The sequence below is a fragment of the Xenopus tropicalis genome, chromosome 5 (genome assembly GCF_000004195.4).
Source record: "Xenopus tropicalis strain Nigerian chromosome 5, UCB_Xtro_10.0, whole genome shotgun sequence".
NCBI classification, from domain to species: Eukaryota; Metazoa; Chordata; class Amphibia; order Anura; family Pipidae; genus Xenopus; species Xenopus tropicalis.
Window position 1 is genome coordinate 54,852,088 of NC_030681.2, and position 13,492 is coordinate 54,865,579.

Sequence of the window (13,492 nt, forward strand, 5' to 3'; positions counted from 1 at the left end):
CTAAGTTGAATTACCTATCAACAATGCCCAACCTACATTTTTTTGTACCTGAATGGGACCAAAACCCCAAAGTGATGTTCCATAATCTGATGGAGGCTTATAGCAGTAAAGGGGAAGGAAAAACTCCATATTAATGTCTTTGCATACTACGGGCCAGGTAGTGTCTCTTTTATATGAACTCAGAAGACTTTGCAAAAAGGTAAACACTTTTTTTGCAGTATGGGAGAGCTTAATTAACATGTCACATATATGTAAACATGTTACTGCAAAATGTTTTTAATACACAACTTATAAACAAGGATACTTGATGTCATAACATCATTTTAGTATTGTGGGCTTGTTTCCTTTATATACCCTATGATTTTACTGTATTGTGTTAGAGAAAATTATATTACCTGTAAAATCTGACACTTTACTTTATCCTTTTGCTTTGTGGTTTAGGAGTAATAAAATACAGTTAAAAGCAAACCTCTCTGTGTGTGACTTAGAAAATTGCAGGCATTATTGCCACTGTTATTTACAACCTGGAAGTGGAGGTCACGGTCCTTGATACCATGTAAGCAGTTATGATATAAACGGAAATGTGGAAATAGCACAAAAGTAAAATTAGCAACTCTGATCTCTAGGGTGTGTGGAAATACACATAGCATGCTACCATGGAACATTTCAAAAGTGATTTCTAGCATTATAATATTGTTTTATTACTCACAGTTCAATCTCCCTGCAAAGAGACACTGGGAGTGTACAGTTCATAAGGTTCTGCCATTCATCTGAAGTACAAATGCTGTGGTATGACAATTTTTCCAGTGTAACTCGGTAAATGCACTCTGAATGCCGTATTCTGTGGTACATCTGTGAAGAGGAATACAAAAAAACACCCTTAAGTTATTTGCTAGGTTTGTATTAATTAATCCATACTTACTACCGTAAACTGTATAATAATGAATCTTTAATTTTAACTAGGGATGCATTGAATCCAGGATTTGTCCGAATCCATGCCCCTGGCCGAACTGAATCCGAATCCCTAAAATCATGTGGCTTTTTGTCACAAACATGTAAGTTGAAAATTTGTCACCACGCGCTGTCTTTGGCTCTTCGGATTCAGTTTGGTATTAAGCCGAATATTTCACAAACGATTCAGAGTTCTCCCAGATCCTAAAACAGTAGGTTTGGTGCATCCCTAATTTTAACATACAATGATTATATTGAAACCCAAATGATTAAGTTAAAAACCTAGTCTGGTTTATTTTCTAATAAGTGGAAAAGCCAGACAATTATCAAGGACACTGCTAGGTGTCAAGTGATACCCGTTTACTACGCAAGACTACCAATAGAACTGGCAATTATTAGGTTTATTAAAGAAAAAACGATGTCACTGGTCACAAAGGACCACATGTTTACATATATTTGTATGTGTGTTGGTTTACTTGCCTTGCTATCGGCATTGCTAGCTTATGGGAACCCAAGCAAAATGACCTGGAAGCCACAACATATGATTTAAGTGTCTTCTTAAATGAAGAGGCCAAATTATTTCTGTAGCAATGACTATACAGCTCTTGCTCCCTAAGGGGCCCATTTATCAAAGTCCAAATTTCGCACAATAAATAGCATGATAGGAAAAATTCGGATTAAATCCAATAATTTCAGATTGTGGTCGTACGAAAACTCTAAAATGTTCGCATCCGAATGATCTGAAACAGCGCAAAAAACTTTCTGACTTTGAACCTTCAGTGCATGTTTTTGGAAGCCTCCCATAAAACTCAATGGCACTCTGCAGCTCCAACCTGGCCAAAGGAAAATAACGATACTGAAGCTTGAATGAATAACGAAACTTTCGTACTCGTTGCAACAAATATGATTTTGTCACACAAATTAAAAAGTTGTGGAAATTAACAAAAAAAAATAGAATACACGCACACTTCTAAAACTTAGAAAAAACACACATTTTTAGCATTCGGACACAATCGTATGATTGGCCCCTAAGTGTAATTAACAGAATTAGTAGTGGGACAGGATAGGTAGGGAGAAGAGGAAGAAGAAAATCTCTTCCAATCTTACTATTAAAGCATTGTACAAGGATTCTGGCATCACGATCTGCATGTTAATAATGCAATTATATATATACAGTGGCTTGCAAAAGTATTCGGCCCCCTTGAACTTTTCCACATTTTGTCACATTACAGCCACAAACATGAATCAATTTTATTGGAATTCCACGTGAAAGACCAATACAAAGTGGTGTATACGTGAGAAGTGGAACGAAAATCATACATGATTCCAAACATTTTTTTGAGTCAATACTTTGTAGAACCACCTTTTGCTGAAATTACAGCTACCAGTCTTTTAGGGTATGTCTCTACCAGCTTTGCACATCTAGAGACTGAAATCCTTGCCCATTCTTCTTTGCAAAACAGCTCCAGCTCAGTCAGATTAGATGGACAGCGTTTGTGAACAGCAGTTTTCAAATCTTGCCACAGATTCTCCATTGGATTTAGATCTGGACTTTGACTGGGCCATTCTAACACATGGATATGTTTTGTTTTAAACCATTCCATTGTTGCCCTGGCTTTATGTTTAGGGTCGTTGTCCTGCTGGAAGGTGAACCTCCGCCCCAGTCTCAAGTCTTTTGCAGACTCCAAGAGGTTTTCTTCCAAGATTGCCCTGTATTTGGCTCCAAAGACTACCTTTTGGAGCACTCCCAGCACCTAATCTGGGAACTGGCACTTATATTGTAGTGTCACCCACTGTGACCTACAGCACTTATATTTGCCTATTTGTGTCTGTTAGTTACCCTCCCATATAGATTGTAAGCTCTACGGGGCAGGGACCTCCTTCCTCTTGTGTCCTCGACTCTTAACTTATTGCTGCTGTATTTATCTGTATTTATTATTATACTTTGTATTTATCTATTATCTTATTAACGCCCTGTTTGTATTAATGTATTCTACTGTACAGCGCTGCGTACATAAGTAGCGCTTTATAAATAAAGATATACATACATACATACATACATCCATCTTCCCATCAACTCTGACCAGCTTCCCTGTCCCTGCTGAAGAGAAGCACCCCCAGAGCATGATGCTGCCACCACCATATTTGACAGTGGGGGATGGTGTGTTCAGAGTGATGTGCAGTGTTAGTTTTCCGCCACACATAGGGGCTGATTTACTTACCCACGAACGGGTCGAAATGAGTCCGATTGCGTTTTTTTCGTAATGATCGGTATTTTGCGATTTTTTCGTATTTTTTGCGATTTTTTCGGATTCTTTACGAATTTTTCGTTACCAATACGATTTTTGCGTAAAAACGCGAGTTTTTCGTATCCATTACGAAAGTTGCGTAAAAAGTTGTGCATTTTTCGTAGCGTTAAAACTTAACGCTACGAAAAATGCGCAACTTTTCGCGTAAGTTTTAACGCTACGAAAAATGCACAACTTTTTACGCAACTTTCGTAATGGATACGAAAAACTCGCGTTTTTACGCAAAAATCGTATTGGTAACGAAAAATTCGTAAAGAATCCGAAAAAATCGCAAAACATACGAAAAAATCGCAAAATGTTCGTTTTCAAGTCGGAACTTTTCCAATTCGGGTCGGATTCGTGGGTTAGTAAATCAGCCCCCTAGCGTTTTGCATTTTGGCCAAAAAGTTCCATTTTGGTCTCATCTGACCAGAGCACCTTCTTCCACATGTTTGCTGTGTCCCCCACATGGCTTGTGGCAAACTGCAAACGGGACTTCTTATGGTTTTCTGTTAACAACGGCTTTCTTCTTGCCACTCTTCCATAAAGGCCAACTTTGTGCAGTGCACGACTAATAGTTGTCCTATGGACAGATTCCCCCACCTGAGCTGTAGATCTCTGCAGCTCGTCCACAGTCACCATGGGCCTCTTGGCTGCATTTCTGATCAGCGCTTTCCTTGTTCGGCCTGTGAGTTTAGGTGGACGGCCTTGTCTTGGTAGATTTACAGTTGTGCCATACTCCTTCCTAAGCCTGCTTTAAATTTCTCAATAACTTTATCCCTGACCTGTCTGGTGTGTTCTATGGACTTCATGGTGTTGTTGCTCCCAATATTCTCTTAGACAACCTCTGAGGCCGTCACAGAGCAGCTGTATTTGTACTGACATTAGATTACACACAGGTGCACCCTATTTAGTCATTAGCACTCATCAGGCAATGTCTATGGGCAACTGACTGCACTCAGACCAGAGGGGGCTGAATAATTACGCACACCCCACTTTGCAGTTATTTATTTGTAAAAAATGTTTGGAATCATGTATGATTTTCGTTCCACTTCTCACGTGTACACCACTTTGTATTGGTCTTTCACGTGGAATTCCAATAAAATTGATTCATGTTTGTGGCTGTAATGTGACAAAATGTGGAAAAGTTCAAGGGGGCTGAATACTTTTGCAAGCCACTGTATATATATTAAAAAAACAGCACACATCATATCCACTGTTCATAAAAGGGCACATGATTGTTATCCAAGTGCCTAGTCATTCATAGCCCACAACTGTTTATACCCTAAGGAGAAGGGGGATGATGGTAATGTAAATCAGAATGTGAAAGCAAAATAAGGGGGGGGGGGGAGAAAAGATCAGAATGGGGTGCATAAAAGCAAGTGATATTACATTGCAGCTGGAGTTCTCTGATTCAGTGGTGTGTACCATCCCCCTGTTTTTCCCGTTTATCTCACAGTAGCCACCTACAGAGATTCCAAGTAATCAAAGGAAGGTTGCGTAGAACAGCAATGTTGAAATATTTTTTTTAGTTGTAGGTTAGTAACTAGTCTATAAAGAATATTAAGTACTGAATTACTAATTATTACTGCTAAAACTTGTACCAGTAATAATAAAAAAAAAAAAAAAAAGCAACAGTGCTAAATCTGGGGTTCTAGGGAATAGCCAAAGGCTGATTAATGGATTTATAGCATTTCTAGAAGTTCTAAAGTAAACTTCTCAATAAGAGCAATAAAATTGGCCCAATAATTATAACAGGTCATTCAGTTTTAGTTATTTGACCATTTTACAAATAACAATATAGAATTAAAAAAAAAAAACACGAATTTGCACAGAAACTTACATTTGCACAGTGTAAGGCCAAAGCACAGAAGACAGCAAACATCTTGAAGTTGTTCTCGTCTGTTTTGGAGAAGGCACTTCCACTTAGTTTATTCACCATTTGTACAACTCCAATAACGCTCCCACGGATTACAATAGGCATGCACAAAATGTTCCTTGTTGTGTAGCCTGTGTAAACATCTACTTCTCTGCAAAGACACAAAATGTATTTGCGTTAAAAAAGAAGCAATGATAATGATATATGCTACGTAAAGGCATATTTATTTGACTAAGTGCTGCAGCACTGGAGCAATGCAGTAATTTCCCAGAAATCTACAAATAGCAGATAGTATAATAGAGTAAGGGCAATGACCGCCGAGGGGATCAGTCACCTGCCATAGCCAAGATTTATTATGGGCGTCAAAACATCCTTTGTGTCATTGTCCTAAGACTCTTTTCATTATAAGGCAGGCACTGTAAAATGACCAGCTTCCAACTGGATCAGTTTGCTGACCAGTCATTCAGTGTAGTATTGCTGCAACTATATTTTCTAGGATACGTATTTAGCTCCCGTGAGATGCCCTTTATATAGCTAAACTGCATTCATCCAGCTAAAGTCTTTGTATATTAAGCTGCTCCTTTAATAAAAACCAGAGGGCTTTTTGGTTGGTAATTTGTTTTGACAATAAATAAAAAACATATTTTTGGTAAAATGATGCATATAGCTCCTTAAAAAATGGTGCAACTACACTCACTTTTGTTTCTTATGAAAGTTTTATTTCTCCAACCCTCTCCCATCTCTGCCACCAATTTATTGAGCCCCCACCAATTTATTGAGCCCCCACTTTCTGCCTTTTATTTACAGTGCTGTGATGAGCAAACCCTTGCCTTGCACTCATTGTGCACATTGTGGCACATTCTTTTAAATGTAGCGCTGAGCTGTGACTGAATATGGTGGCACAAACTAAAAGCCACATCCAATCACAGCACAGCATAAGCAATGGACTGGAAAACAGTTTAGTAGAGATGGCAGAAGCTTGCCAATCAGAACACATGTAAACAAATAGAAACAAAGTACATACAGGAGGCAGGCTCATGAATGGTAGCTGGGGGAGTTCCATTAAACAAGCTTCAATCACATGTGGGCCAAAAGGTTTGAAGGCTGTAGTTGAGCACCAAAATCCCTCTTGCAGGAGGTGACACCCTGAACCAAGGAATACGTTTAAGGACATAAGGCTCAATGAGAGATATCGACACAACATCTATAATTCTAAAACTTAATTTCACTAGCATGGTTGTTTGCATCAGTGATCACTGACAAAGGGCTAAGAGTAATACTGACACTAAAAAAACTGCTCTTCAAAATATGAATGAATTAAAAGTTGCCTATAGGTCATGCTGATTATTTTTGCTGATAGGTCTGCTTCTGTAAGTTATTGTTATTTAAAGTTTCTTAACAGGACTATTTAGCCAACCTTACTATATATAGCTTTGAATGTTATATATAGCTTCTAATGCTAAGAGACTACTGTTGTACAAAAATGGCAGACCCCTCACAGAGAAATAGCATGCAAAGAAAAGTGTTATTATAGATGTAAAAGTTGTAATTTCTGGTGTCAATATCCTTCATGTAAGCATAAAAGAAGGGGCACGCTCCCACTGTGTAAAACTACATCAGCACAATTTTAGCAGGATATAAAATCATTCATCAGAAAAATCTTTTGTAGTATATTCCTCAAATGCGTTTCATCGGGTATCCCGACTTTCTCAAGGATTATTGAATGTTGAAACACGTTGCAGGAGAATACTACGAAAGATGAATTCTGATGAATGATTTTGTTTCCTCCTAAAATCATAAGTGCAATACTTTTGTTGAAATAAATGTGCTTTTGTTGTTTTACATGACGGGAGCCCCCTTCTTTTATCAACTTGCAGTGTTTTTTGTAGCCTCTTTCAATAAATTTGGGATTGCCCTGCTGTTTTGCAGAAGGTAGTAAAATATGGCAAATATAACGTTATAGTGTAATGAAAAACATGAAATTAGTGACCAATGTTGTACCCAAAATACAAAACCAGAATTTTTACACTTCCCATTTACATAACTTCTGTTAGAAATGCTGGCAGCTTAACATATTTTAATAACGTCAACTTTACATATTGATTCCATATTACCTATTAAAGCGTGGATCTGCATAGGCATCAGGAATATTAAGGACTTCACCTGTTCTTGCAACCTGTCCTGCAATACCCTTCTCAATGGAGAACCTACACACAACAGATTTTGAAATGTTTTAGATTAAATGTCATTTTTGTCAGCATGAATCATATTTGGAAGGCCCCCATAGCAATAATCCACTCTAAATAAACTGAAAGTCAAGTGGATCAAAGAACATGAAAAAGTGCAATGCCTTATAAGCTACACAAAACCCCATATGTAAAAAGAGACACTTATGGGCTTATTTATCCGTTTTCATATTTAAATACCAGGCAATCAAGTTTTTGAACCATAACTTGAATTTGAGTTTTTTTTAAATCGCAAAAAAACTCAAATTGAGAATATAAAAACCAACGAGACCATTGATAAATCACCCCCTAAGTTTGCCCAGGTGCAGTAACCCATAATAACCAATATAAAGTTTACTTTTAAACAGGTGACCAGTAAAGTTTACCTACTGATTGATTACTAAGGGTTACTGCACTGGATAAACTTACCCCCATATGTAATAAAAGGTACCAAATTTGCCCAGTAGCAGTAAACCATAGCAACCAATAAGATGATTGCTGATTGGTTGCAATTGATTACTGCTGCTGGCTGCATAACCCCCTTAATGCCCTTAAATACACAACCCCCAAAGAATTTAAATACTTTTAGCTGACTAGGAACACTGGAACTGCCACCTGAAATGCTCTGGACCTAATGGACCATGGATAACGGTCTCTATGTAATTTAGACCATAACTTAAAACTACTAAAACATTTATACAGAGATTCATGTGTTCTGAATTAGAGAATTGAATTGGCACTAGTAACAAGCAAATCTGGCCTTTTTTGAAGTAACGTTTTTAATGCAAAATACATATGGAGTATATGGGCATTTTTTCATGACAAGGCAAACATTTCTGTGGCAAAAATATTTGCAGATGGTGAAATGCAGAATTTTGCAGCAACCCTATAGCTGCTGAAAAGTTTTGCTCATAATAATTGTAATAGCCCTTTTTCCATGCAATGAATATCCTGGCTCACCTTAGTGATCAGTTATAAGTGTTGCTTAGAGATGTAATGTCTGTCATATGATTCACTGAAACTTGTGTATTATAATAAATAATGTACCCCCAGTTTAAAAAACAAATAGAAGCAAACTTGGAGTTCCATGGCCTGTTTAATATTGTAAAAGAACTGCTAAGTTATTTATAATATATTTATATTTTACAACAGGGGGTACATTATTCTTTTGTAAAATAGAAGGATATTATAAAATAGAGAATAATATACCCCGAAGCACACAAATAAAAGCAATTATGGTAAGTATGCTCGAATTGGACTATGGAAAATTTAATTTCCATAATTCAAAGCTTTCAGGAAAATGGGGTTAACGTGTATTTTGGAAGTTCAGTGTGTTTAGGCACCTTTTTTGCATGTCAAAAAGGGAGTATATTTTACTTTAAAAAAAATATAAAGAAAAAAATTGTGGCATTAAAAACATCTTTTACTAAAATGTAATTAAAAAGTTATGGTTTAGAAGTGACTGGTCAGTCTATTCACCTAGGTTCATTCTCAAAATTCTTTAAAAAAAAAAAAAAGCAGAGTCTTAATGTATTGGCACATTGCACTTTCTCTCTCTTTGGGAATAAAGTGCAGCTCATATCTATCTCCATTACTTTGTGCAGAATCTGCAAATAATGCTGGTGTGTCAAATTATAGTTCAGCCACAGTTAATTCATTTGCAGCAGCATGGATAAAGTGTCCACAACAGACTACCTTGGGGTGAAATAAAGAAGGAGGTATTATTATGGGTGAAACAAGAGACCTCTGTCGGACCTCTATTGCTGGTTATTACTTGCATTGAACAAAGGTCTCCAACTTCCTAAATGCTATATGAACATCCAAAATACATGTTAACCCAGTTTTCCTGAAAGCTTTGAATTACAGAAATTTAATTTTCCATAGTCCAGTTTGCGTATACTTACCGTACTTTCTTATATTTGTGCGCAGGGGTATATTATTCCCTTTTCACACTGCTTGTGTCAGAAAATGTTTTTCTTGCAAAACTTTTATATATACACACACACAAAGTAACATCTTATTATTATTAATACCTATTTATAAAAAAAAAAAAAAAAAAAACATTTTGCAGTGGTGTATAATAAATGGGTAAATACATTAGGCATACATCAGGTGAGAGACTGCACTGAGCATTGCATTTATCAGCTAAGCTAGATGAGGATAAGCTCCTCTAAAGAAATGTGTTTTAAGAGACCTTTTTAAAAGTTGGACAGAACATGGGAGAGAATTCCAGAGAAGGGGTGCACCTCTTGCAAAGTCTTGAATGCAAGTATGTGAAGAGGTAATGAGAGTGGTGTTGAGGAGTAGATCAGTAATGGAGCATGGCAAGGGGCTTGGTGAGTGTCTGGAGATTAGTTCAGAAATATAGGGTGAAACACAGCTATGGACTGCTTTTAACTTGATTCTAAAAGGTAGCATATTAAAAGGCTGTAAAGCTCCAGATTGTCACAAAATCAGATTTTGAGTATTTTCAGAAATAATGTACCCACTAACGAGAAAACCAAGGATATTAGAATTTCAGAGTGCTGTGGCATACATATATGCACTCAACATCTACTATTTCTAATATTCTTGTATAATGAAAATTATATAATTACATAAAGTAAAAAGAAAAGTCTTTCTCTTCCTTTTATTGGACATAGCCATGTTATTAGCAAAGCATAGTACACTTAAATCGATCATTAATTATTTTTGCCCGTTATAGAATAAAAATTATTCATTAAATATATATTGTATCTCACCTAATTTCTTTGGTCTTCTTAAATACAGGCTTTCCCTCATCCTCTTCCCCAATATCAAAAAGATCAGAATACAACTCTTTGTTCTTGTGATCCACCTGGAAGAGTGCACAACGATCGGCATTCACCAGGTTCTTTGCATATATCTGTAGGAAAGACTCATTATCAAAATGGCTGAAAAACAGAATTAATCTACAAACATTGTCTGCCTATTTAGAATACAGAAAAGGGCTGTTATATCTAGAGCTACATATGCTTAATATTAACTCTAAGCTAACCTAATCATTTTACCCCAATGGCAGACTGGGATTGTGGCCGAATTGTAAAATCCTTTCTTTACATAGAAAAATAAAATACATACGGCATTTATGAGGTAACATAATCAAATATGTCTGTAGCTATGTTGCTATGGATTTTAAGACGTGGTACACACTTTAAGACTTATTATTTGACCCATTAAATATGAATACCCAATGTGCTTGTCTGTATAGTTGTAACATTTGTTTTCTGATTTGTAGGAAACCGAAAAACACCACAAGAAATTATATTAAGGACATAGCACTCTAAACTTGTTTCTGTCTTTGCAGGTGAGATTTAAATTGTTCTTCTAGTGGATTTTCTGCTTCCTTTTGGTTTTGATGGTTATTTTTGACAAGGACAACTGAGGCAGGTCTGCTTTTCACACAAAAAAACTGCCAGGAGAGGCATACAGTGCGGGTACAGACCCTTTCAGAACAACTATATCAGTGTGATGTTTTGGGGTATAGTGATAGTTCCTTTAAAAACAACTGAAATGAAAAAGAAATAAAAGGTACAATGAGGCATATACAATGCGCATACCTCAACAGAACTTTCTTTCAAATTTTGGACGCTTCTACTAAAAGTGTCTGCATCACCCACCCCAGAGAACTCTCATTTTCCAAGCCTGGCCTTGTATTGTATTTATGAATACAAAATGGAAAGTAATGAGTGTTGATTATGCCGTTTCTTAATTGATTGCATCAACATACTTTAAAGCCTTATGCTTAATTTACATAATAGCCCACCCACCCCAAAAGTTGTATTGTGTTAACTGTATGTTAATTATATGCATGAAGTTCAATAGTGGAAGAAAAATCTTACCATTATATGTTCAAGTAATGAATCTATTGCAACTATGTTGTCAAAGTATGTTCTGGGAGGGAAAAAATGTGGAAATTAAAAGTGAACAGCAATTAGAAGTATTAATAATTTTGTCAAACATAAAATAAGTCTTATCTATACTGGCTTACAATCATTATATGCATACTACATGTTCCCCTCTAGCATTCTTAAATGTTGGATCTATATTCAAACAATAGAAAAGTTTGAGACTTACTTTGATACATCAAGCAGAAAGTCATTTAGCTCAGTCTGCTTAGCTAAGCCTCTACATACCTAAAATAAAAAGAATACACTGTTGTGGGTAACAAAAACAGTTAAAAAAGGCAGTAGGCTTTACCCAATTAATGATTTATCTAGAAAGAATGTATTGAATATACCAGTACCCAGTTTAAGGACTTACTTGTACTTGATGTATTGCTACTGAAGCCCAGGCAAGGTTTGCTGTTGCAACCTAAATAAAACAAAAATAAAACAGATCATCTAGGATTTGTTCATTAGTAATAGTTCTATTGCAGAAAAGAAACACCATAGAAACTAGTGCATAAAAACGAAGGCTGCCAGCTGTGCTGTTTAGGAGGGATTTTCTTCTTAAGCTACACTACCCACAACTACTAACTGACAGAAGCTTTTAAAACAGACAGCAGCAGTTTTCATACTTTCATGTGGTAGAGAAGGAGCCAAAAATTCCTCCTAAGTAACACAGCCAGTGGCCTTCAGAACATCATTACATCAGGACAAAATTTAGCCTTTTTTCTAAAACACAGCAACATCTATTTGTATGTAAAAGAGTTTGATTTTGCCATGGCGTGGCGGAATGCTACTGGGTGATTTGCAGAACCCAGGAAGTATGCTGTACATATATTTATTACAAATACACTTGTTTACCTGTTGGTGACAAAGCCGAAAGGATCCTTTCCCCCAATGCCGATAAAGTTCTAAGATTCCAATCAGATCACCAATCGCAGTAACAATTGGTAAACAAAGAACAGACTGGATACGTGTCCCTGAGTCCAGCCCAGTACCTTTGGGAAATCTTTCATCCTAAAATATAAATGTAACATAAAAAATGAATTGATTGACTGTGGACATCTTTAAATTATAAATAAAAAAGCCACTTCAAGTACCACAGTGCCAACAGAAATTCTATTTGAGCAGTGTTTCAGCATTTGCAGAGAGAGACAAAGTTTTGTTAAAAATCAGAAACAAGGTCCTGCCCCGTAGATCTAACATGATCGTATTTAACAGCTTTGCCTTTAATTGTAATAAAGGCTTTAGCAACTGTTTCAGGGAATGCAACTGGAAGTGAAAGAAAGAGCAGAGAGTAGAACAGAGGGTAGGTAATACAGTAGAAGCCATAGAGCACAGCATGAAAGTCTAATAGATTTTACTGCTCCATTAAATACTATTGGCACCCAATAAAATGAATACAAGTTTAAATTTGGTACTGTTAAAGAAAAAAACAAAGCAGAGAATCATGTACTTCACAAACTTACAGTAATAAGGGATGTATAACTTTGGCACACACATATTTTATCAATGAGAACATTATATTACTGTGGCAGATGGGACAAATGTGTGTTTTCTATGAAAGATTTGCAGCACGGGTACCTGTTGCCTGCAGATTTATTTTTATATTGACAGAAAGAAGGGCACTAAATTATTAAAAGCAACAATGCAATGTCACAGCTGCATAACAGCACTGGTATATAAGTGCCATAAGTTTTAATAGAGCAGAAGCCCTTATAAATAAGAGAAGGAAGGACGGATTGCACTCCCTGCAGGCAGTAAGTTAGCCACAGGTTACACCAGTATGCAGAGCGGCACTATCTTCCTAATGAGTGAGATATTTTTTTTCATCATGGTAAAAGCCCTTATGCCAATGGAAATGCAAAAACAGCAATTTTACTTACAAGTGGTATACTTTTTTGGATTAGCTCTCAATAAGTGGAACTGTTCTTGAACAGAACTAAGCTATATTTTGAAGTATTGTAAGAATAAATACAAGTGGTGTGTGTTCCTTGGTACTCAGTCATCTAGCATTAAGAAGTACAAATGGTCCAAATGAACCTTATGGTATTGTACCTATAGAGACAGAGGCGCATGAAAATAAAAATATAAAATCAAAATATTGTTGTGCTCTTACTGGCATGACTTTTTATTATGACTAATTTAGGTTCTGTGCAATGCACTGAAGGGCATTACATGGTAACCACCACAAGATACATGTATGAGCATAAACTAACACTTGTGGACCCCTGCATTTTCTAA

The 13,492-nt window shown here is 36.4% G+C and overlaps 1 protein-coding gene across 6 annotated transcripts in view; it reads right to left on the bottom strand.

Moving 5' to 3' along the window:
- The window catches only part of pde10a (phosphodiesterase 10A), a 215,295-nt gene that overhangs the window by 15,223 nt on the left and 186,580 nt on the right, over positions 1–13,492 (bottom strand). For all 6 annotated transcript variants that reach the window (XM_031902030.1, XM_031902028.1, XM_031902029.1 and 3 more), the window contains 8 exons: positions 12,110–12,265; positions 11,625–11,675; positions 11,439–11,497; positions 11,204–11,255; positions 10,085–10,227; positions 7,233–7,325; positions 5,083–5,269; positions 710–852 (listed from right to left, as the gene is read on the bottom strand). In XM_031902030.1, coding sequence (XP_031757890.1) covers positions 710–852; positions 5,083–5,269; positions 7,233–7,325; positions 10,085–10,227; positions 11,204–11,255; positions 11,439–11,497; positions 11,625–11,675; positions 12,110–12,265 — 884 coding nt within the window. The remainder of the gene's footprint in view (positions 1–709; positions 853–5,082; positions 5,270–7,232; positions 7,326–10,084; positions 10,228–11,203; positions 11,256–11,438; positions 11,498–11,624; positions 11,676–12,109; positions 12,266–13,492) is intronic.